Source organism: Mastigoproctus giganteus, chromosome 11 (genome assembly GCF_048544385.1).
Source record: "Mastigoproctus giganteus isolate SK-2022 chromosome 11, ASM4854438v1, whole genome shotgun sequence".
Taxonomy (NCBI): domain Eukaryota; kingdom Metazoa; phylum Arthropoda; class Arachnida; order Uropygi; family Thelyphonidae; genus Mastigoproctus; species Mastigoproctus giganteus.
In genome coordinates, this window is record NC_143585.1 from 77,992,820 (window position 1) to 78,020,074 (window position 27,255).

At 38.0% G+C, this 27,255-nt stretch overlaps 1 protein-coding gene across 1 annotated transcript in view; it reads right to left on the bottom strand.

Annotated features, from left to right (window-relative positions):
- The window catches only part of por (Protein-serine O-palmitoleoyltransferase por), a 136,266-nt gene that overhangs the window by 5,292 nt on the left and 103,719 nt on the right, over positions 1–27,255 (bottom strand). The window contains exons 10-11 of the mRNA XM_090384482.1: positions 22,616–22,701; positions 17,542–17,649 (exon numbers count right to left, since the gene is read on the bottom strand). Coding sequence (XP_090240608.1) covers positions 17,542–17,649; positions 22,616–22,701 — 194 coding nt within the window. The remainder of the gene's footprint in view (positions 1–17,541; positions 17,650–22,615; positions 22,702–27,255) is intronic.

The following is a 27,255-nucleotide window of genomic DNA, read 5'->3' on the forward strand; positions in this document are numbered from 1 at the left end:
TACAACGGATATAGCCGTGCGTGCAGTGAGGCGTGTTATTCATTCGAACTGGTTTCCTATTGTTGTTGCAGGGACATGTGCTGTTTTGCTCCACTGCTTGTTGAGTTGTAAAATGGTTGTCTCTAGGATGGGGTGCAATCTCATGCCTTTGCAGTGGTTTATGGCCTTCGGATTGTTCAATATGGCAAGTGGACTCTAGCCATAGGTGGTGGCGAAAGTGTTGTGAGTGGTCTACTATTTCGCAGTCACGTTTGGAATTGAGATCGTGGTGGGTGGCCCAAAAATGCTCCGCGACTGCGGACAGGTCCATCTCAGCAAGGCGGATTGCTCTCTCATGCTCCATAAGGCGATCTTGAAGATGTCTTGATGTCTCACCGCTGTAGCAGATGTCACAGTCTCTGCAGGTGATGCGGTATATTACATTGCTGCGGAGGTGTGACAGGGGTCTTCACACTGGAGATAAGAGAGCATAGGTTTCTGCAGGGTAATTGTACGCATTTGATGCGGTAATCTCTGAGGCTCCTTGACACGCTTGGATAGTATGGAATGTAGGCAGTTGGTGTACTGTCCTGGTTCGGGGGTCTTGGGTGGGCTGCGAGTTCCTGCACTTGTAATAGGCACCTGTCTAGCACGTGGGTTGGATAGCCACATTTGGTTAGGTCTGCCTTCACACGAGAGATCTCGCTGCATCTAATTGCATCAGTGCTGGAATGGCTCCAAGCCCTGGAGAATAGAGTGCGGGCAGTGCTGTTGAGATGACTGGGTGCATGGCCAGATCTGTAGTTAGTAAATTGTCCGCACCACACAGGTTTACGGTATACCGAAGTCTCTAGATGTGAGCCTATGCGCTGCACTAAGACATCCAGGAACGGAGTGACTCGTTGACTTCTAACTCTAGGGTAAACTGGATGAAATTAGATAGGGTTTTTTTTTTTTTTTTTTTTTTGGATTTGGTAGTTGTTGGCGCATCGGCTTCTGTGGCCATATTGCACCTCCCAAGGTTTTTGCAGTACTTTGATCCAAGCCCGAGGCGGGAATCGAACCCGCGACCTTTGGGTTGCCGGGCAGGTACTTTACCCACTCGGCTAGCCCGGTCGGCATTTGATAGGGAATTGAGGTGTTCTAGTAATGCTGTTTCAGAGCCACATGGGATTACAGTGAAAATATCGTCAACGTATTTGTACCATGTTGTAATAGGCACAGGTGGGTTCAGGAGTATCTGCTCCTCCAAATCTTCCATGGCAATGTTGGCTACTACGGAACTAACAGGGGCACCCATAGCAGTGCCATGCACCTGTTGGTAGACTGAATCCTCAAAAGTGAAGATGCTGCTTGATAAAACATAGGTTGAGGGCAGTGCAGATGTCATCAGTCAATAGTGATGTTCTGGTTGAGAGGCTTAAGTTGTTCTCGAGGAGCCTCCTGGCGCAGTGTACGGCCTGTTGGATGGAAATTGAAGTAACGTTTTTTTGTTATTAATGAATATTGTATATTCGTACAAATAGTTTAGTAATTTGTAAATATTTTAAATATTTACATAGTTTGTAGTTTAGTTAAATGGTTTAGTCCTGCTCTTTCGGATGCAACAATATTACTCATGCATTATGGGAACCCGAAGCAAAAGGCCTTTTCCTACGTGACCTATGTAAATGCAGGTAAATAATTACATAGTGATATTTATTCGACCTTGAAAATGCCATGCACTACAAATGCATAGGTAAATAATTCATGCAGAGTTGGGGACTCCCCCAACTCTGCATGAATACAACAGAATACAATACTCTGCATAAGGCCAGGGTGTGTGCTAATGTGTGTTTTGTGAAGTGTGAGCTGCGTTGTTCCTCTGGCCACTCAGCCTGGTGGGGGGCTGTGGAAAGCCACTAACAACCTCAGTTTCTGTCACTGCCACGGGGAGGTGGGCCAGGACACATTAGGAGAGAAGAAAGCTCTGGGAGAGTGAATCGTGTGGTAGCCTAGGCATCCAAGGAGACCCCTAAAAAATTTATTGGAAGGGAGATAGGAGGAGGGCAGAATAAAAGGGGTAGAGAACAGAGGGGCAGTGTTGAGGCATTCACCTGATTTAAAAGGGGAGACAGTAAGGGGACCGCTGGTACAGGACACCCATCTTGGTCCAGAGGGTGGGAGTTGAAATTGGGTGGTGGGGTGAGCCACCAGGAAAAGGAGGGGAACAAAGGGTGGGGGAAGGGGATTGGGGGAAAGAGACTCAACCACCCCAGGTGGTAGGAATAAAAGAACATAGGGATAGAAATTCCTATGGTGGAGTGTGTTTTTTGCAGTTCTGTCCCAAACTGGCCTGAGGTTACCCTAATGGCCAATGTCAGCATCCCTCATCATGCCAGCTAGGAAAAGCTACAGCATGGTGTCAGCTTGGATAACCCTGAGGGCCTGCATAGCCATCAGTCTGTTTGGTGAAGAGACTAAGATAGAATATGAAATTAATAATAACTTTCATTCACTTAACATTCACACAATTTTACTTTTTATATTTTTTTCTTACACTTTCGATTTTCTTTTATATACAAAGGGTACTAGGAAAGTTTTGCAATACAGCTTTGTTTATTTAATTTTTTCAAAGTAATTTCCTCTACATTCAATACACCTCTCCATCCTCCGAAACCAATCTTTAAACTAGTTCTGCCAAGTTTCACTAGGGAGTAAAGCACACTCGTTGTCCCAAGCCCGTAGAAGGTCCTCATCACTGGAAAACCGCCTCCCTTTTAGCTTCATTTTCACATGCGGGAACAGTGCAAAGTCGCAGGGAGCAAGGTCTGGACTGTAGGGAGGGTGCTCGAGAAGTTTCAGTCCTGTCGTGGTCAAATATTCGGTGCAGGCTTTGGCACGGTGAGCTGGAGCATTATCCATTCTTGAATTTGGCCGCAGGTTCTTCATAGATCCAATGACTTTAGGCAGGCATTGTTCAGTATACCACTTAGCTGTGACTGTCTTCTGCATGTCCAAAACGACACGTTCCACAATTCCACTCGATTTGAAAAATACAGCTATCATTTTCTTCTTTACAGATCGGGATTTTCTGACAATTACGGTTGTATCGTCATCATCAAAGACCCAAACTTTTTTTTGAGCCTTGGTCGGCAGATCGTAATAGTACAGCCAAGTCTCGTCACCTGTCACGATGTTGTTCACATACCGAGATTGTCCCTTATCAAACTTTTTTAACATCTTCCGGCACCAAGTCACACGTCGTGTCATCCGCTCTTCAGTCAGTTGATGCGGCACCCAGAGAGAACAAAGTTTCTTCACGTGCAAATGATCTTGCAGAATTGAATGAATTGCTGGTGCATTTAGGCCCAAAGTATCCTCTATCTGTTGGTAGGTCACTCGCCTGTTTTCGTCAAGCATTTTCCTCACAGCAGTAACGTTTTCCTCCGTAACTGACGTTCGTGGCCTTCCTGGCCTCTCAGAATCCTCCAGAGTGAAATTTCCCTTTTGGAATTCTCTATACCACCTGAATATCGTTGTACGATGTGGACAATCATCATCTAGTGCAAGAGTCATTTCTTCTAAGCACTGGTCTATGGTTAAACCACGCACAAAATTATACCGCAAAACTGTCCTTATCTCATTTCGTGACCACGATGCCATCGCAAGCACTTTACACTCTCACTACTAATGAATAACTGAGCCCATTGACTTGGCGCGGCGGCTACTATGCACGTATGAACATGTCTCAACATGCAGCTTCCTGTGATTCATTGTTTCGTCATATTGCAAAACTTTCCTAGTACCCTTTGTATTAGATTAGATATCAATAAGTGCATTTTGACAGGTGTGTCTTTTACGTAGAAAAGATTTGACTTACTCCGTCATACCTCTACATATTACATAAAAAAAGCATGTGCGGGGGTTGGTGAGCAAAGGGAGCAGAGCCCCTAGTTGTTCATTAAATATAAATTTTTAAAGTATGTATACATAAATTTGAAACACCCTATATATGAGGTAAGAGTAATAAATCTGTTAAAAAGTGAAAAGATGGAGGCATAAATTACACAAAATGCCAAATCTAGTAGATGAAGGATAGCAGAAATTGGAGATATTGAAGGCATGAGAGAGAGAGAGAGAGAGAGAGAGAGAGGGAGAGAGAATGTGAATATCCTATACGATATGTTATTGTTTGTTATTTGGTTTTTTTAGGGGCATTAACAACTAAGGCCATATTGCTCTGGGGATATGCAGTGGTCATTTTCTGACCTTTCCGCATCCTCCGTATTCGAACCCCGGTCTAATCAAGAAGCGTGTGCTACGCACTGCTGCTCCTGTCCACCTGGCTATGGAGGTGCCTCCTATATGATATAATGAATTAAGAAAAATTATAGGCTGGATTGGATAGCCAATCAGAGAGAAGGAAACTGTAAAGCAAAAATGATTAGATTAATATATGGAGTACTAGCAAGCATCAGATAAGGGTGGGATACTTTGGTTATAAGTTCAAGAAAGGGGGATAAAATTAAACTTAAAATCGATGCAAGCTAAAAATAAATATTGATACATAATCAGGTATTTCTTCAGGGGACTATAACTGATCATGTATCAAAAACTGTGTTTCTATACTTGTGGAAGAAAAGAAACTTTAAGAAATAAAAATAAGTGAAAGCAAATAGGAGGGTAAAGCAGTAGAACTTCCACAAAAATATGGACATGGTATTTCTAACACAGTGTATTTTGTAGAAGCAATAATAGGTTGTTATAAGCAAATGACGCGACTTAGTAATAACTTTTTTGCGAGGATACGTATATGAAGTTAATGCAAGCAAATGGTATAAGGCAAGGGAATAAATCAAGGAATGGGAAGGGATGAAAGTGAAGATGAAAAAAGGCAAAGATAGCGGGAGGTTAAGGACAGCAGGAATGGCATACTGCACTAATAGCTTTATGAACGAGAAAAAAGAAGTAGAAAGTATAATGATAAAAAAAGCTAAGAAATTATCTATTATTGTCCAGCATATCAATGATGATAATCGATAATTTGATTAAGACAAAACTGATTGGAAAATAGTTTATTAAAGTTGATAATATTAAGTGCCTTATGAAAATGATAATGTAGGTAAGATAGAGGAAATAAATTTTCAATCAGTTTTAGATAGAATTTTTTAATGCTATTAATTATATAACATTATGATGAAAAAGTAAAAATAAACAGTCTTTTAAATGTAGGATTAAGCCCAGAGTAGCAAGCGGCCAATGGTGAGAATAGTGGTAAGAAGCACATAAAAGTAAACACAGTAAGTAGCATGTAGCAGATATATAGACAGAGGAACAAAACCAAAAAATATATATATTTAGCAGAAAAACTAAGAACTATAAATGTGGGATAAAGCCCAGAGTAGCAAGCAGTAAGTGGCGAGAAAAGTGGTAAGAAGCACATGGAAGTCAAAACAGTAAATATTATGTAACAGTTGTACAGATTACTGAGACAAAAGTAAAAGATAAAAGAGAAATTAAGCAGAACATGGTAACAGAATGTGTAAATAAGACAGAGAGTTGGATAATTAAAACTAAAGAAATATAGACTGAATAGTTATAAAAGCAAACTGACCTAATATGACAGGAATGAAACAAAAGCAATGCATAAGAGAAAGTAAACTAAGGATGTAGATAGTAGCTACCTCAAGAGGTCAAAAATGTGGTGGGAGGAAAAAAAAAATGCATATACAAATTTAGATTAAAATAATAAAACTGATTGCTTTAGAATAAAACAATCCGTTTTAGACAGAATTTTCTAGTGTTATTAATCACTAAATTAAAACTGTTACATATAGTAGCAATTCTTAGACACTGAGAAAGAATAATATTAGAATGAGCATTTTTATAAATATTTGATAGCCAATAAGTAAAGCTGACCATATTAAAACTGAAATCATCATGTTTGTTATAAATGTTAATAACAGAAGACCCATCATTAACATTTACATCTAAATCCAGAAAAATTCACTGCATGGTCGCAGGAATTGATTTTTTTACAACAAAAGTTCTTGGGGCCTGGAGTATAGATAACCAGTCAAGAAATTCAGAATAATCAAACACACATATATCATCAATGTATCTAAAAAATAAGACATTTTTGGGAAAGGAACATTCAAACCAATAAAGGTATAGATTGGTAATAACACAAGAAGCCGGACTGCACATACGTGCCCTTGAATTTATTGATAAATGATATTTCCTATCTTAGACAAAATTGTTAAAAACACAGTTTGACCACGTTATTTCAGAAGGTGGTATTACATTTGATTATACGTTTGTGTTCCTGATAAATTTTATGAAGAACTTTATTAAAATTATCCAGATTGATACTGGTGAAAAGGCTACGGAAGTCAAATGTATATCTGTAATATGACAGGTATGTTGTAACTTATTTAAAACTGGTAGGTTATTAAAAATAATATTGCTATTGGGTATTACATTCAGAATGGATTTAAGTAGTTGTTCAAAAGTTTTGCCAGGAACCTGGGCATAACTGTTTTTACAAGAAGTGATAAATCTGAAACCAACTGATGTTTTATGGAATTTAGGTATGAAATAAACATAAGGGAAGTTAAAATTATTAATATTTAATTTTAAAATTTTGTTTAAAGCCATTTTTTTTAGTAATGACATTGTCGGAAGATAAAATAGGTTTATAAGTGTCACTAAACCTTCAGGTGGTAGATGACCCTCATCAACCAGTGAAATACCACCACTTTGCTTATTGGAGGCTTGAAGTGGTGAAACCCATGTTTAGTCTCTAGAGCAAAGTTTCTGGCAATCCCCCTCCCCCCATACTTCTCCTTCAACCCATGCACGGTACTAAGTACTATAGGTTTTGATACCTTTCGTGTTTGGGGTTTTCATAAAAAAAAACCAAAAAAAAACCCGAAGTTCTTTCTTTAAGGTAAAAGAACAGAAAGCTTGCAGATGAAAGCATAATTATTAGATGCTTTATCTACAGGGGTAATAATAAAATGTTTATGTAGTTGTAACTGCATTGTAATATTAGTAAAGTTGTAGTATTTAAAAGATTTATTAATAAGAGATTTTGGAATATTTACTGATCAGTTCTTAGAAAACAGGAGCTTAGAGGGGAACAGGTATCCTGTGTGTTTTCAGACACTCAGCCTAAAACACTGATGGATCCAATATCTCTCTCTCTATTAGAGAAGATTTAGGAGAGGTCTCATTGGCCTGCCTCCCTAAAATCTACTCATGCACACCTTCTCGATGGTAAGCCCTGTTACGTCACTTAGGTGGCAACGAATGTGTACAGTGGTTCTCTACAAGACGCCTGGTCAGCGTGAAGAGGAAAAGACCAAGCCTTCCAGCATATCACAGCATGACAAAACAAATGGCCCTCAAGTCCCCAGCAGCTTTCACTCCCGTTGTTACGGCAGGGAGAGGATAAGAGTGGAAGCAGAGGGTGCTAAGAATCTCTGGGTACGACCAGGCTGCCATGCGCGGAAACTGAACTTGGGCTGTTACAACATAAGATCACTCATTGGTGAAGACAGGATATTAGAGCTGGAAAGGAATTAGAAAATGTGAATTGGAATATCATCGGTTTGGCTGAAACAAGAAGAAGAAATGAATCACTTATAAGTTTATGAAGTGGAAATCTGCTGTACACCAATGGAAACAGTGAAAAGAGTGAAGGTGGAGTTGGGTTTCTGTTCCATAAAGATTTAAAAAACATTTTGGAATTCAAAAGTACATCACCAAGGGTGTCAAGACTAATACTCAAGATTTCTAAGAAGTATAAGCTAAAGGTTATAATGATTTAGCCATGATGATGAAGAGGTTGAAGAAATGTACACCGAAATTGAGAGTCTTCTAGATGAGCAGAAAACCCACTACACTATTATTATGGGGGACTTTAATGCCAAGGTTGGAAAAACACAAAACAGCACAGAAAGGGGAACTACAGCAAATTTTGGAATTGGTGGAAATTTTGGAATGAAAGAGGCGAAAGACTTGTGGAATTTGCAGAATCTCAAGGATTGTCAGTAATGAACACTTTTTTCAAGAAAAGAGTGAACAGAAAGTGGACATGGAAGAGTCCAAATGGATTAACAACTAATGAAATCGACTTCATCCTCACTAACAGAAGATATATTGTGAATGATGTTACCGTCCTGAATAAGGTAAATGCTGGAAGTGATCACAGAATGGTAAGATGTACACTTGATATAGATGTAGGAAAGGAAAGGAAAAAACTGACTCGAGTAAATAATACAAAGGTCTTTGAGATAACAGAAGAGGAGAAAAAGCAGTATGTACTGGAACTTAAGAACAAGTTTGAGCTTCTGCAGACTGCTCAGGACCAAGTTATCGACGAGGAATATCACAACTTTCTGAAAGTGATAAAGCCCAAGAAACCTATAGGGAAAAAGAAATCCAAAGAAGAAAAAAATTAGTCAAGAAATGCTTGTTATGATGAACCGAAGGGGAAAAATGAACAGCAAGATAAACACTGACAAGGAAAAAATTGAGTATACTGAGTTATGCAAAGCCATTAGAAAGAGACTCAGAGAGGATATAAGAAGATTTAACACAAGAAAAGTAGAACAAGCATTAAGGGAAAACAAAGGATTTAAATCAGCAACCATGAGCAGTAATACAGAAAGACAAATGATACTGAAACTAAAGAATAGCGATGGTGTACTTATAAACAGCAGAGAATTCAAATAGCAGAAGACTACTATAGAGAATTATACAAGGAGCGAGGGAATGATACTAGCAGTGGGGAAGATGGATTGCAAAGTAGCAACGCATATGACATACCCGATATTCTTCCTGATTAGGTAAAACATGTGTTGAAGAAAATCAAGAATCAGAAAGCCCCAGGGGAAGATGATTTTACTGTAGAGTTGTTAAAATTGGAAGGAAGAGATATAACACAAAAACTGGCAAGGCTCTACACAAAGTGCATTAGAAAAGGTGTGATGCCTAAGCAGTGGAATAATGCAATCATAGTTTTGCTGCATAAAGAGGAGATAAATCAGAAATTGGAAATTATAGACTAATTAGCTTGTTATCCCACATCTACAAGATGTTCACAAGGGTCATTACTAACAGATCAGAAAGAATACTTGATGAGAATCAACCGAAAGAGCAAGCTGGCTTTAGGACAGGATTGTCAATAGCAGAAGACTACTATAGAAAATTATACAAGGAGCGAGGGAGTGATGCCAGCAGTGGAGAAAGATGGATCACAAATTAATATCACATATGACATACCCAATATCCTTCCTGATGAGGTAAAACATGCGTTGAAGAAAATGAAGAATTAGAAAGTCCCGGGGAAAGATGAAGTTATTATAGATTGTTAAAATTGTGAGGAAGAGACATGGCACAAAAACTGGCAAGACTCTTCACAAAATGCAAATTGGAAATCATAGCTTGTTATCCCACATCTACAAGTTGTTCACAACGGTCATTGCTAATAGATTAGAAAGAATACTTGATGAGAATCAACCGAAAGGGCAAGCTGGCTTTAGGACAGGATTCTCAACTATGGATCACCTTCACGAAATATCACAGCTAATGGAGAAAGCAAATGAATATAAAACACTATTATGCCTGGCATTTGTGGATTATGAAAAGGCATTTGACTCCATACAGCATAAGGCAATGTTTTGGGCACTGGAAAGACAAGGCATAGATACCCCATATATTATGATTTTGAAGAAAATATATGACAGTGCTACCTCCTTTATTAGACTAGACAAAGACAGTAGGAAATTTAAAATCGAGAAAGGAGTTCGACAAGGAGACACAATATCTCCGAAGCTGTTTAATGCTGCCCTTGAGGAAGCTTTCAGAAGATTAGACTGGTCGCAGAAAGGAGTCAATGTGAACGGAGAGTACCTAAACCATTTACGATTTGCAGATGACATTATGGTCATGAGCCACGATCCTAAAGAGTTAGAGGGAAATCTTAATCAGTTATGCACAGTTAGTAAGGATTTTAGACTAAAGATGAATATGGCTAAATCAAAAGTAATGATGAACAAGTATGCCACAGAAAGGGACATAATGATTGAAGGAGCAGTAATTGAAAAGGTGGAGTCATATACTTATCTGGGACAAGTTATTAGCTGTAATAATGATAAATGGCTGGAAGTCAAGAGAAGAATAAATTTTGGATGGATAGCATTCAGGAAATATAGTCACATACTGAAGAGCAATATCCCAGTTTGTCTGAAAAGTAAAATAATGAACCAATGTATACTCCCCACTATGACTTATGGAAGTGAAACTTGGGCACTCACCAAAAGAATGGAAGAGAAGCTGAGAACTACACAGCAAAGAATGGAACGAATTATATTGGGAATCAGACTGTTAGATAAGAAGAGAAACACATGGATTAGGCAGCAAACTCAAGTAAAGGACATTCTTATCAAAACTAAAGAACTAAAATGGTCTTGGGCAGGACACATAGCTCGAAGACATGATGACAGATGGACTAAGAAAATAACAGAAAGGTATCCAAGAGGAGCTAGAAGAAAATCTGGAAGACAAAGGCGGAGATGGATAGATGAAATTCATGAGTTTGTGGGTAGTAAATGGATGGCCAGTGCTCAAAACAGAAGGAACTGGAAAGTTGCTGGAGAGGCCTTCATCCTGCAGTGGACCGAAAATGGCTGATGATGATGATGATGAGGTGGCAACGATCACAGTGTGCTGAAGTGGGATTTACTCAAAGAGGTAACTACCATAAGGGGTAAAGGGAAGGGTTTTTGCTTTCGTAAAGGTGACCATGGTGGTCTGAGACAGTATTTAAATTCTATACGGTGGGACCAACTGATGATGTTAACAACAGCAAATTAAAAATGGGAAGTATTCAAAGGATTAACCTTGGAAGCTACTAGGCTTTTCATACCAATTAAGAAATATTGTTCAAGGTTTAGGCCTAAATGGATGTCAGATGAACTAATTAGACAGGTGGCAGAGAAGAAAAATGCATGGGATACAAATAAATTAAAAAGTGACACAGAAGCCTATGATAGATATAAACTGGTCTGTATCATCATCATCATCATCATCATCATCATCATCATCATCAGCCATTTTCAATCCACTGCAGGATGAAGGCCTCTCCAGCAACTTTCTAGTTCCTTCTGTTTTGAGCACTGGACATCCATTTACTACCCACAAACTCATGAATTTCATCTATCCATCTCCGCCTTTGTCTTCCAGGTTTTCTTCTAGCTCCTCTTGGATACCTTTCTGTTATTTTCTTAGTCCATCTGTCATGTCTTCGAGCTTTGTGTCCTGCCCAAGACCATTTTAGTTCTTTAGTTTGGATAAGAATGTCCTTTACTTGAGTTTGCTGCCTAATCCATGTGTTTCTCTTCTTATCTAACAGTCTGATTCCCAATATAATTCGTTCCATTCTTCGCTGTGTAGTTCTCAGCTTCTCTTCCATTCTTTTGGTGAGTGTCCAAGTTTCACTTCCATAAGTCATGGTGGGGAGTATACATTGGTTCATTATTTTACTTTTCAGACAAACTGGGATATTGCTCTTCAGTATGTGACTATATTTCCTGGATGCTATCCATCCAAAATTTATTCTTCTCTTGACTTCCAGCCATTTATCATTATTACAGCTAATAACTTGTCCCAGATAAGTATATGACTCCACCTTTTCAATTACTGCTCCTTCAATCATTATTTCCCTTTCTGTGGCATACTTGTTCATCATTACTTTTGTTTTAGCCATATTCATCTTTAGTCTAAAATCCTTACTAACTGTGCATAACTGATTAAGATTTCCCTCTAACTCTTTGGGATCGTGGCTTATGACCATAATGTCATCTGCAAATCGTAAATGGTTTAGGTACTCTCCGTTCACATTGACTCCTTTCTGCGACCAGTCTAATCTTCTGAAAGCTTCCCCAAGGGCAGCATTAAACAGCTTCGGAGATATTGTGTCTCCTTGTCGAACTCCTTTCTCGATTTTAAATTTCCTACTGTCTTTGTCTAGTCTAATAAAGGAGGTAGCACTGTCATATATTTTCTTCAAAATCATAATATATGGGGTATCTATGCCTTGTCTTTCCAGTGCCCAAAACATTGCCTTATGCTGTATGGAGTCAAATGCCTTTTCATAATCCACAAATGCCAGGCATAATAGTGTTTTATATTCATTTGCTTTCTCCATTAGCTGTGATATTTCGTGAAGGTGATCCATAGTTGAGAATCCTGTCCTAAAGCCAGCTTGCCCTTTCGGTTGATTCTCATCAAGTATTCTTTCTAATCTATTAGCAATGACCGTTGTGAACAACTTGTAGATATGGGATAACAAGCTAATTGGTCTATAATTTCCAATTTCTGATTTATCTCCTTTCTTATGCAGCAAAACTATGATTGCATTATTCCACTTCTTAGGCGTCACACCTTTTCTAATGCACTTTGTGAAGAGCCTTGCCAGTTTTTGTGTTATGTCTCTTCCTCCCAATTTTAACAACTCTACAGTAACTTCACCTTCCCCCGGGGCTTTCTGATTCTTCATTTTCTTCAATGCATGCTCTACCTCATCAGGAAGAATATTGGGTATGTCGTATGTGTTGCTACTTTGCAATCCATCTTCCCCACTGCTGGCATCATTCCCCTGCTCCTTGTATAATTCTCTATAGTAGTCTTCTGCTATTTGAATTATGCCTTCTCTGCTGTTTATAAGTACACCATCGCTATTCTTCAGTTTCAGTATCATTTGTCTTTCTGTATTACTGCTCATGGCTGCTGATTTAAATCCTTTGTTTTCCCTTAATGCTTGTTCTACTTTTCTTGTGTTAAATCTTCTTATGTCCTCTCTGAGTCTCTTTCTAATGGCTTTGCATAACTCAGTATACTCAATTTTCTCCCTGTCAGTGTTTTTTTTGCTCTTCATTTGTTGTCTTCGGTTCATCATGACAAGTGTTTCTTGACTAATTTTTTCTTCTTTGGATTTCTTTTTCCCTATAGGTTTCTTGGGCTTTATCACTTTCAAAAAGTTGTAATATTCCTCGTCGATATCTTGGTCCTCAGCAGTCTGCAGAAGCTCATACTTGTTCTTAAGTTTCAGTACATACTGCTTTTTCTCCTCTTCTGTTATCTCAAAGACCTTTGTATTATTTACTCGAGTCAGTTTTTTCCTTTCCTTTCCTACATCTATATCAAGTGTACATCTTACCATTCTGTGATCACTTCCAACATTTACCTTATTCAGGACGGTAACATCATTCACAATATATCTTCTGTTAGTGAGGATGAAGTCGATTTCATTAGTAGTTAATCCATTTGGACTCTTCCATGTCCACTTTCTGTTCACCCTTTTCTTGAAAAAAGTGTTCATTACTGACAGTCCTTGAGATTCTGCAAATTCCACAAGTCTTTCACCTCTTTCATTTCTTTCACCAATTCCAAAATTTCCTATAGTTCCTCTTTCTGTGCTGATTTGTCTTTTTCCAACCTTAGCATTGAAGTCTCCCATAATAATAGTGTAGTGGGTTTTCTGCTCATCTAGAAGACTCTCAATTTCGGTGTACATTTCTTCAACCACTTCATCATCATGGCTCGATGTTGGTGCATAAATCATTATAATCTTTAGCTTGTATCTCTTAGAAATCTTGAGTATTAGTCTTGACACTCTTGGTGATGTACTTTTGAATTCCAAAATATTGTTTTTAAAATCTTTATGGACCAGAAACCCAACTGCACCTTCACTCCTTTCACTGGTCTGTAACCAAGTAACAAAGGAAGTTAGGCAGGCAAAGGCAGATTACGAGAAATCTTTGGCAAAGGATGCAAAGAAAAACAGCAAAGAGTTCTTTACTTATATAAACTCTAGAAGGAAGGGGATGAATCAGATTGGTCCACTTGATATCGACGGTTCGAATGTTGATGATCCTGCTCAGGTAGCTAACAAACCGAATGAATATTTTGCATCTACATTCACACATAAGGAGTTATTCAGGGGGGGAGAATTCCAGAGGTGTATTAAACTCTGGCAGTAAGCTAGATAATCTTGTAATAACTGAGGGTAAAGTGGAGGAGAAATTGTTGAAGATAAACATAAGAAAGGCACCTGGGGTAGATGGAATCTACCCAGTTATATTAAAAGAGGCAGCAAAGGAAGTAAGCAAACCATTAGCCATAATTATGAGAGCTTCTGTGGACTCAGTGGAGGTACCCATGGACTGGAGATGTGCAAATGTGACTGCAATCCACAAAGGAGGATCAAGGGGAGACACAGGTAATTACAGACCTGTTAGTTTAATTTCTGTTCCAGGAAAATTAATGGAGGCACTGGTTACAGAAGCACTGCAGGATCATCTAGACATAACTTCAGTTATAGCTCGGACACAGCCTGGGTTTGTTAAGGAGAAGTCTTGTCCGACCAATTTGATTGGATACTATGATGTAGTCACAAAGGAACTGGATGCAAAGAATAATTTTGATATATATTTGGATCTTAGAAAGGCTTTTGATACTGTTGCATATGGAAGACTGCTGCACAAATTGGAGCAGTGTGGCATTGGAGGCAAATTGCTGCTATGGATAAAGGGATGGTTGAGTGGGAGAAGACAGAGAGTGGTGATCAATGGACACTGCTCTTCGTGGACTAATGTTATCAGTGGAGTTCCTCAGGGGTCAGTGTTGGGTCCATTGTTATTTTCTGTATTCATCAATGATGGTATATCAGGCTTAATGTTTGCAGACAATACAAAGGTCGGCAGGTTTGTTAATGACAGTAAGCTGCTGCAACAGGATCTAGAAAAGTCGATATTTTCTAGATCCTGCTGCAGTGAAAAGTTAATATAAAAGTTTAATATTGACAAATGTAAAATACTGCATATGGGAAGCAGTAACCCCAGAGTAACATATTAACTGTGTGGTACTACACTGACAGTGGTAAAGAGTGAAAGGGACCTAGGGGTAATTGTGCAGGCAGATATCAAGTTTTCTGAGCAGAGCAGACGGTCTGCAAGAGTAGCTCATGGTGTCTTGTCAATGATATACAGGAATTTTTTTAACGGGGATAAGGAGGTGATTATCCTCTTGTATAAGGCAATGGTCAGGTCACACCTTGAGTACTGTATACAGGTCTGGAGGCCTCATTTTAAGAAGAATTGTAGAGCTCTTGGAACAAGTACAGAGAAGGGCAACAAGATTAGCAAATGGAACAAATGGTTTGAGCATGCTCAATGCTGATGGGATTCTTCCTCTTGCTCAGAATAATTGTCTGTGAGGGCATAAATTCAAATTGAGGAAAGACAGTTATAGGATAGATGTGCGGAAGATTGCCTTTAGCCAACGGGTGGTTGATTGCTGGAACAAACTCTCTATGTGTCATTATAGAAGTTGAAAGCTTAAACAGATTCAAGGCAAAACTAGACAAACATTTGGAACGAGTGGACGGGTGAAATGAGAAGGGTCTATGGTTTTTTTTTTTTTTTGGTTGATGCTATATAAGCTTGCTTTCTTGCATCACGTGCCCTGCTAATTCTATTACTTATTTACATTTTATATATACAGGGTGATTCACTACCAGTGTGACAAACTTGCAGGAGGTGTAGGGGACACAAAGACGAATCGGAATCACATAGCATTGCAGTGTCCGAAATGTCTTCGTCATGCGGTAGAGGACGTTGAACGGGAGGTCGTGTGAACAGCGATCCTGGTGGAAGTCAGCATTTGCGAACCGGTTTCCGAGGCAGTAGAATGGACGAGTATTCAAACGTTGAACTAGCCGGCATGCACCTCGCGTATGGAGCTGTGGACTGTAACGAGCGCGCCGCTCTGCGCTTGTACCAGGAACGTTTCCCGCACAGGCGTGTTCCTCATCATACGATTTTCGCACGTGTGCACAGAAGGTTACGTGAGACTGGTTGTTTCACGAGATGTACCATGAATCGAGAGCGAACGACGAGGACGCCAGATAATGAGGAGAATGTCCTACGTCTTACAGAAGGCAATCCGAGTATGAGTACGCGAGCGATAGGCCAACGATTGGGTATTTCCCAATCCACTGTATGGAGGATACTGTCAACAAACCAAATGAGTTCATACCATCTGCAATGTGTCCAATCATTGGAGCCTGCGGATCATCTACTCTGGAGAACTTTTGCTACTTGGTTTCTTCAACAGAGTGCGGCAGACAGCGCATTTGCTGTGTCCGTATTGTTCACGGATGAGGCAGGTTTCACAAGAGAGGGAACCTTCAATCAACATAACACCCATTTGTGGGCTTTGGAGAACCCCCATGGTACGTGAACATGTGCAACTCAATGCCGTTTCTCTGTCAATGTTTGGGCTGGCATTGTTGGAGACCACCTCATTGGACCGTACCTTCTGCCCCCTCGTCTGGACGGTAGGGCATACTTGATCTTTCTACAGCAAGTCCTGCCCGAACTTATTGAAGAAGCACACGTTCCTCAGTCGTTGCGCCACTCAATGTGGTTCCAGCATGATGGGGCTCCCCCACGTTACACCAATGACGTCCGCGAACACCTAAACATTTGGACAGAATTGGATAGGTCATGGTGGTCCGGTTCATTGGCTTGCTAGATCGCCGGACCTATCATGCCTGGACTTCTTCTGCTGGGATCAAATGAAGACATTGGAGTACGAGACCCCTGTTGATTCAGTTGAGGATCTCATCGCTCGCATCTCTGTAGCTGCCGGGATGATTCGAGACACGCCAGGAATCTTCCAGAACGTTAGGGATTCCATACGGTGGCGCTGTGAAGCCCATGTGACTGCTTCTGGTCGAACTTTCGAACACCTTCTGTAGCATGGCTTTTTGCTAATGTAAAACTTGTCATTAAAATGATTTCTGTTACACTAATGAGTTGCTGTTTCTATTCTTTTTCTTTGCTTCTTTGTTCACACGACCTCCCGCATGACGAAGGCATTTCGGACCCTGCAATTCTATATGATTCCGATTCGTCTTTGTGCCCCCTACACCTCCTGCAAGTTTGTCGCACTGGTAGTGAATCACTCTGTATATGCATATATTTCATATTTTATTTTCAACTCTAATAGCCAAGGAACCTGATTTTCCTGTGATTTTTCATTTGAAGCAGCTCATTCTGCTTTGAGCAACAAATGAAATGCTGTGTCCATTACAATCATATAGTACATAAAGTAGACAACAATTTTTTTTTTTTTTTTGTTCTCTACTTTATGTAATATATGATGTAATGAATCTTTTTCACAATAAAAAGGTTTTTTTTTTTCAATACCAAACTTCTCCAATTCAAGTTATATTTCAAGTATCTATACCTCAGTAACCAGTGTTGACAAAGTTTTCCACTCAGAATGACAACAGGAATCACCACCAGAAATTATGACATAAAGTTCCACAACATCCTGTACACACACACATATATATATATATATTCCTTGCCATCACCCTCACTGGAATGAGGGCTTATTTTAATTTGCATCTGGGTATTGTTAGACAATATAGTAAACTCCAGGGTAAGGTCAGAAATATCATAAAATTTAATTTAACAACTACTGCAGTAATTTCAAATTACTTACTTCTTCCTGCAAAGAAGAGGAGCTATCAAACATCACTCCCAAATAAGCAAGGTGGAACATAGCTAGTAATCCAAATCCTAAATTTGTCACTATCACATAAGGATGTGACTTATTAAAAAAGGAAAAAAATATATATCATATTGTAAAAATATTAAATATACTGTACAATTCACAAGAGAAAAATTTACATGGATTTGAAGGGGTAAAAAATAATTACACAATAAAAGAACTCAAATTTTAAAAAAATATATAAAATTTGGAATATATATAAAATTTGCATTCTGTACAGAATGCAACAACACTCCAAATTTTATACAAATAAAGAATGCACATTTTCTTGACTGTGAATTGTTCATGGTATAATAATTACACAAAAGAAAAATATAGTGTTTATAAATAATGCCTGATTTATTGTGAGGACACTGTAGGAACTTTAAATGAAGGTGAAACCAATACAAATTTATACAAATTATATCGATTCAACTAATATAAGAGCCTTACCAATTAACTCAACTGAATAGCCAAATTATTATTTCCTACACCATAATTTGGTTATTTGGTACTTTGGTTAGGATCTTACATTAACTGAATTGACATACCTGTAACTAACATACTTGCTGTCAATAAATTGAATACTAATTTATTGAATGGATAGGGCATAGTCTCAGTCTTAGGTAGCACTGAGCAAACTAAATTACCTACTAAGTGAATCAATCTCATACTGTGGAAGTACTTTACCATAAGCTGCCTTACTATTGTACTATGCACTTTTAAATGAAAAACACTGCTCCAATGGAGAAGTCTATTGGGCAGTGTTCCACAGGCCTCCCTAGGCTAAGGGGTCAAATGAACAACATAGCCTTATACTATACTACATAAACCACACATCACTCACACTACTTGGCCTTATAGGTTACTTTATTTTTTAACAAGAGAATTGATCGCAGAGTTGTGGAAAACCACCAGTGCTGCATGATCCTAAACACTATGTACTTTTTTTCTTTCTCTTTTTTTTTTTTTTTTTTTTGGTAGTTGTTGGCGCATTGGCTTCTGTGGCCATAATGCACCTCCCAAGGTTTTTGCAGTACTTTGATCCAAGCCCGAGGCGGGATTCGAACCCACGACCTTTGGATTGCCAGGCAGGCACTTTACCCACCTGGCTAGCCCGGTCGACACACTATACATAAGTAAATATACATAAGTAAATACTATGTACTACATGGTATTTACTGTTCCAGGAATGACAACCAATGGTCAAATTTCAAACCACGAGAAGCAAACCCAGATGGTGATAGCACCTTTGCCAAAGTTCACAGCTGGGATGACCCATCCCTCATTCTTCAGGCATCCCCCAAGATCAAAATATACCAAACAGATTGGAAAAAAGTGTGTACCAAGATTTTTAAAGTAATTTAAATAATTACTTTAAATTTTTTCCACAAAAAATTCGCAGTAAAATATCTATCCGAATAAATATACATAAGTAAATGTGCGAATTCTTATGTATAAGTTATTATTATTAATTTTTAAATTAGCATTAGCATTAGCAGAGGCATTTGATGCAAGAAAGCAAGCTTATGCAGCATCAGCCAAAAAAAAAAAAATAAATAAATAAAAAAAAAAAAAAAAAACCACTTCCACTTCACCCCTCTGTTCGTTCAAAATACCTGTCCATCTGAGCCTTAAACTTATTTAGGCTGTCAACTTCCACGACAAGGGATGGAAGTCTGTTCCACCAACCAACCACCCGCTGGCTAAAGGCAAATTTCCGCACGTCTATCCTACACCTGTCTTTCCTCAATTTGAATTTATGCCCTCTCAGGTGATTATTCTGAGCGAGAGGAAGAATCCCATCAGCATTGGGCACATGCTCAAACCATTCAAGGCTTTATACACCTCTATCATATCACCTCGCTGGTGCCTAGTCTCCAGACACTGTAATTTGCAAAACTTAAGCCTTTCTTCGTAAGAGCACCCCTTTGTTCCATTCACTAATCTTGTTGCCCTTCTCTGTACTCGTTCCAGCAGCTCTACATCCTTCTTGAAATGAGGCCTCCAGTCCTGTATACAGTACTCTAGGTGTGGCCTGACCATTGCCTTATACAAGGGAATAATCACCTCCTTATCCCTGCTGGAAAAATTCCTGTATATCATTGACAATACTCCATGAGCTACTCTTGCAGCCTGTCTGCACTGCTCAGAGAACTTCATATCCACCTGCACAACCACCCCCAAGTCCCTTTCATTCTCTACCACTGTCAGTGTAGTACCACAGAGTTGATACGTTGCTCTGGGGTTGCTGTTTCCCATGTGTAGTACTTTACATTTGTCAATGTTAAACTTCATTTGCCACCTCTCAGCCCATCTGCTCAACCTTTCCAGATCCTGTTGCAGCAGCATAGTGTCAGTAGTGTCCTTGACAACTCTGCCTACCTTTGTATCGTCTGCAAACTTCGACATTAAGCTTGATATACCATCAATATCATTTATAAATACAGAAAACAATAATGGACCCAACACTGAGCCCTGAGGGACTCCACTAATAACATTAGTCCACGACGAGCAGTGTCTGTTGATTACCACTCTCTGTCTTCTCCCCCTCAACCACCCCTTTATCCATAGCAGCAATTTGCCTCCAATGCCACACTGCTCCAATTTGTGCAGCAGCCTTCCATGTGCAACAGTATCAAAAGCCTTTCTAAGATCCAAGTATATAATATCAAAGTTATTCCCTGCATCCAGTTCCTTTGTGACTGCATCATAGTGTCCAATCAAATTGGTCAGGCAAGACTTCCCCTTAACAAAACCATGCTGTGTCCGAGCTATAACTGAAGTCTTGTCTAAATGATCCTGCAGTGCTTCTTTAACTAGTGCCTCCATTAATTTTCCTGGAACAGAAGTTAAACTCACAGGTCTATAATTACTTGTGTCAGCCTTCGATCCTCCTTTGTGAATTGGGGTCACATTTGCACATTTCCTGAATAAATGAAACAGCTGTGCATTTCATTTAATTTGAGTGTTCATCCAAATTTTAATTGTGATTTTAATCTTTTTAATTGTGATTTTAATTATTTATTATTGGAAGCGGTTTTAATTATTTATTCTGACAACATGTCTTCTCACACTCATCTTGCTGCGGTTGTTTGATGTGTTTCGGGGTTGGGTTGGGGCTCTCGGTTTTTTATTCCACTGCGTGTTGAATTTGGCCGTATCTCTGAGTGAGGGAATTCATTAATTCGTTTTATCATCTTATTTTATTTGTTACATTTGGAGAGAATTGACTGGAAGCATTCTACACAAAAAATATTGAGGTAAATTCTTATTTTTTTAATATATTGAAAAATCGTGGAGGTTATTGAGCCTTGCAGCTCTGAAATTTTTAGAACATATAATAATTAATATATGCACATACATAAGTTTGAATTTTCACACACTTAACAGTTTTCTGAACAGAAAAGTGGAAGTTATTATTTTTATATTTTATAACTGAAATTTTTTTTCTTTTTCATTTTCAGCAGAGGTTAATAAATTAATAAAAGTTTTGTTTTGTTGAAAAACAGAAGCTTGTTTTACTGTGGCAAAACAAGCTTCTGTTTAAGCATGGTTACGCGCTGTTTATCTAACATGACCACGCGGTACCATGCTTGATTTCCACATGTAACGTATTTATGTATTCATAGCACGCACGCAAGCACACACACACACACACACAGTGTCGAAAGCTTCTGTAAGTACAGCTAGGCCTCGCATAACGCGAGTTCGATTAACGCGATATTCAGTTAACACTATTTGAAAAATGATACCACTTTTCACTTTACACGATGCAAATTTCCAGTTAATGCGATCTTTTTTTTTTTTTTTTTTTTATGCGATAGTTGAAAAAGATTTGAATCGCACGTTAAGCTTACCGTGAGTCGTATGGTCAATAAACAAACGTTTGCCTGCTGCCCGCCTCGGTCTGTTCCATCAACCATCGTAAGAAGACGTGTTTGTCTCCTGCTAATAAAGTCAATGCAGACTTGCATTTAAAAATTCAAATTTTTAAATGAGCCAGATGAAAATGTTACCACGAAGGAGATAACGGTAAAAGAATTATATGAAATCTTTCGTATCGCATAGAACCTCAAACAAAAGGTTTGATGTTCTCTGTGATATTTATTTCGCCGGGGCCCAGAGAAGATTGTTGTCAGCTATCGGAAATTGATTGATGAAAAGAGAAAGTCAACACTGCTCAAATATTTCCGCAACAGTAATTTCTTCATTGTGTATTTTATGTCAGAGGTTCCCAAAGTTTCTCGGTTCACGGCGCCTTTAATGTCTCAGTAATTTTTTCAAGGTGCACCCAGACCAAAAGAAATACCCAACAGTTTTGTTTAGTAATTAGGACCAAACAACTTAATAAGAAATACTGAAACTGTGAACTACCTCGAGCTAGTAGTTCACGCGGTGTCCGACAGATGTCGAGTATCGCTGTATTTCCCTCGAAAATTTTAAATATTCAGCGGCGCACAGTTTAAGAACCGCTGTTTTTATGCAATAAACATTTAATTCCATAATTATTTTCATTATCTTTTACATTATATACAGTTAAAAAGTTATTTAAAAGGTATTTTTAAAATTCTTTATGGACATTCCAGAAGGTCAAGGACCAATTATAATTTTTCCTATTGGTTATTATATTCGATTAACGCGTTTCCGTTTTGCGCGATGCGCTCGTGGGACGAATTAATCGCGTTAATCGAGGCCCGCCTGTATTTTATTTTATCAAAAGAAGTGAAGCCTCCTAGTTTTTCATTAAAAAAATAACATTTAATAAGTATTGTGATACATTAGTAAAAGATCAAGCATTAGTGTACCTGAAAAAAAAAAAAAAAAAAAAAAAGAGTTGGCAGATTGAGAACAAAGTAATAATTAAATACCAATAAAGATTAAATAGTGGTGCTGATACCCAACATTACTTTAACAGGCTCACTGAACACATTGACAAAGAAAAAGAGAAATTAAGTTTGTATCGAAAGATTTAGCATTTTTTCAAGTAATAATTCCAGAAGGGCCTAAAAAGCAAGAAACTTACACTTTGGTATTTGTGAGAACATTCTCTTCTACATCTTCTAGCAAAAACACAGGCATCAAAGGCAGTAGCCAGCTTCTGTCGAAGTTCTTCAAATATATAAAATCAATTCTTTAGTGTCACATTTCATGAGTAAAATATATTTATTCATGTTTTCATAACAAAATTAACTTCAAGTTTTAATTCATTATTCTTTTACTCGTACATTCATAACATAAATGGCAAAAGTTTTCACACTTCCTGAAAAGTGCGACGTCTTTTGTCATAATTTCCAACTTTTATCACCCAAATAAGGGTGATAAAAGCTTGAAGTAATTGTAGAGGAATTACAGAATCACCTGAAGGATCATTATATATACAAGGATATGATTACAGTAACCAACAATTTTAAACTTTTTTTCGATAACATGAATGAAATCAACTAATTTTGACTAAATCGCACGTGCTGAAAACAAAAATGAGAGTAGAAAGTTTGTAGCACGTCACATTTTCATGCTTTTTTTTTCCCCGAAACAATTCTTACTTATCTAAATGTACTTGACTATTTTTCTTGTAAATTAATTGCTTGAAATAGATATGATGACCAGTAAACATTCCAAATGGATAAAAAATAACATATTTAAACTTTATAAACACTTATTTGGATTTAAGCAAGCAATTAGCCCACAAAAGTGGAGGCAAAAATAGGTAATCGTACTACTTAGTTATTTTTTCCTCTTATGAGCAGAATGGTCCTCCCTTATCAGAAACCAGCAATAGTCACCCATAATTGTTGGATCTCATTGTCCTTGATACCTCTGCTCCATAGTGTGGATATCTTGGTGGAATTGTTCAACTGTTCACCTGGACTTCGTTCCCCCGGAAAGAAGTCCAGGTGAGAATGTAGGAAGTGTATCTTCAGCGATATACAGCATCCTAACTTTTGATAGTTATACAAGAATTCTTCTATCAACTCTTTATAGTTCTCTACTTTTTTTATTCCCTAAAAACCAGCTATAAATTATCCATGCAGATAATTGAGTGGCGTTAAGTTTAGCTTCAAAGATTTCATCCTTTAAAAGCCGTCTAATTTGTGGCCCTACAAATATATCTTCCAACTTTGCATCACTAATTTTTGGAAACTGGCTTTTTAAGTACCCGAAACCTTCACTATTTTTACAAAATTTTTCATGAGACCTACCTTAATGTGCAAAGGCAGAAGCACCACCATTTCAGGTTTCACTAAAGGTGTGCATTTGATGTTGAGTTGAGTTTCCCCGGGATCGTATTCTTCACAATATAATGATGTTCTACTGCTCGACTATCCCATAAACACAGGACACAACAATACTTAGTAAAACCACACTGTAGTCCAAGCAACAAAGCGATTACTTTTAAATCCCCACAGATTTTCCAACAATATTTCTTATAGTTTAAGGCATTAATAGCAATGACATGCTATCATAGGTTTCTTTCATAGTCACTGAATGAGCCACTGGGACTGACAGTTTGATATTACCATTGTGTAGCAAAACTGCTTTTAAACTGAGTTTAGAAGAATCAATGAATAATCTCCATTCTTCAGGATTGTGTTCAAACCCTAGTTCATCCATTAATCCATTTGCATCTTTGCACACACAAAGAGAGCCTTCCATTTGATAATATCCCACAAACTTTTCATTTGGGTTTCTAGCAGAAATCCTTGTGGTTTTTGCCAGCAAATTCCACTGTTGCAACCTAGATCCTCTAGGTGGAGGAATAGGGAGTTCGTGCGTGTGTGGGGCACTGGTCTTATTGTGGAAGGAAGGTTGGGGTATTTTATTTTAACTCTAATTTTCCTTGAAAATCCCTTAGTATTTGTGAGGCAGAAATAACAATCTTCGAGATGACTTGTTGGTCCTCACCAGGTCATCGGAACAGCAAAAGGCATTTTAGAATTCTTCTCCTTCATCCATTCAGTCAGATTTACATAGCACGTTATACAGCACACACGCAGTACCCATCTTTTATCCTGATCACCCATGTGACAACTAAAATAAAAATAATAAGCTTGTTTCACATTGTGTGTTATTGATCGATGTTACAACTTCACTGCAAATTGTCCACAAACATAGCAAAAACTGTTTGGTGAATTAACACATGCATGCCATTTTCACTCCATTCACAAGACTAAAACGGAACACCACAACCTCCCACTAGATCTTACAAATCGAAATTAACCCCAAAAATGTATATTTAAGGGGTAAAGACAGCTTGTAAAGAAGTTGTCTTTCACATAGGCATCTGGCTGCCGGAAATATAGTAGGGTCCAAATGTGCTACTGCATAATAAGAATTATAAAAATATAGTTCAGAGTGGTCACTCTTCAGGGCCATACAACTAAAAAGAGGTATTAGTATACCATTAAACAACACAGATATGTCTCTTTTGTTGGATGATTTCGTTGATTTTGAAGCTATTTTACGTTTCTTTAAAACTGATTTTGCATTTTTCTAAAAAAATGTGAATTGATGGAAACTTTTTACTGTCATATTCATACTCAGCACATACAAATTAACAAAAAATGCTTACTTTCACTCATGTTAGTAAAACCTTGTTGACCAGTGTTATTATTGGTGCATACACTTTGGTAAGTACTGGGAGATATTTAGAATTTGTGCATGATTAATGCAGTTTAAGTAAATGGAGATAGAGCCCGATGTAGTTGTGATGAGGCTTTATTGATGAAGATACAGGAATTTAAAATGTAAATAAAATAATGCAAACAGCGCATGCATGCACACGCACAGGCTGTGGACAAAATAATGGAAACACCTGTGATAAGACTTACAAGTATGTACTTATATGGTGGCAACCCACCCTTTGCTTTTAAAACAGCTTATATTCTACATGGAATAGATTCAAATAAATCTTGAACCATGTTAAGAAGAATACTGGTCCATTCTTCATGGAGGAACATTTCAAGCTCCCTGAGTGATGAAGGTGGAAGAAATATGTTCACTGTGGCTCAACAACATTTAAGTCTGCTGATTGTGCAGGCCATGGGAGATGTTTAGCCTTTCATGCTCCTCAAACCAAGACCGAACACATCTGGCTCTGTACTGGGAAACAATCATGGCATGAACCTGGTCACTCAAAATATCAAGGTAATCAGTGGCAGTAATTTGTCCATTCAAGGTGATAATAGGATTTAAAGAATATCAAGGTATTACTGCCTAAATCACTGTTATACATCATATAGCCATTACAAAACTACTACTTTCATATTAGGTGTTTAGATTATTTTTTTCACCCTTGTATTTGAAACATTAGTTTCTGTAATACTTAAATAAAATACTGATTTTGAAGTTTTTATCCTATCTGTGTATCCCATGGTATATATGTTACTCTAGGGTTATTATTTCTTAAATGTAGAACCTTACATTCAGCAGCAATAAAATATAACTGCCATTTCTCTGACAACTCATGAGTCTATCCAACTCATTCTGACAAAGCTCAGTTACTCACTCTCTCCTGGCCTTTAAAGTGTACAGCAAATTTCAACACTGTACACTTTATTCTGTCACTGATATCATTCACAAAAATCAGAAACAAGAGTGGTCCTAGCACTAAATCTTGAGGGACACCACTCGTGGCCCTAGCCCACTCTGAAGAATGACCATTTATAACAAACCTCTGCTTTATATCCTTCAGCCACTTCTTAATCCACCCCGGGATCTTGCCCACAACTCCACTACATTCCAGCTTGTACAGCAATCTCCCCTTTGGAACTATGTCAAGTGCTTGCTAAAGTCAAAGTATATAATTCAAAACTGGCACTCTCCATATACATCATAGTAGTTTATCAAGTTGTTCAAACAAGATTTCTTCTTTAAAAAGCCACATTATGATCCATTTAGGATATTATACTTCATAAGATGTTTTGTAATGAATTGCTGACCACAGACCTCCTTCCTGTCACTGAGGTTAAACTGACTGATCTATTTAGTTACATTCAATTTCTTTAGCTACTCTTAATTCTTAGCTCCCCTCCCGTGTATTGGCACAGGAGGGGGAGATAACTAAGCAGGGACTGGTACTTCTCCAATCCAAGAGGACTATTCTCATAATAAACCCTAAAGGTGTGGTGCATTCTATCACAGCCTCTTTCAATATTACTGGTATATACCATTAGTTACTGGGAGCCTGCCTCACTTTCAAGCCAGTAGTTTTTTTGTTCTCTTATACATTAGTACAGGTTGTTCAATTTAAAAGCAAACCCATATTATTTATATTAGGTGCAAAGTTACCAAGTAACAATCATTGGTGTAACTGTGCAAGGGCACTTGCATAACAAGGATGTTATGTAAGTGACAGTTTTGCATTTCAAATGTTTAGTTTATTACAATGTGTGTTCAAAGTTGCATGCATCATTACAGGTGAATAGGCATCATGCCATATACTATTGAGTGTTTTTTTTTTTTTTTTAAGTGGAATCTTACTTCAAAATGAAGTCTTAAGTGAATGTTAACAAAAATTTGTTGAAAAATTCCCTAATACTAACTCTGTGCAATACTACAATTTTCAAGATAATAAAGAAGTTTCATGAGTATAGATTAGTTGGGAATAAGGAACATGAAAGGAGTATTCTTATATGTGACACTTCAGATGATATTAGACAAACA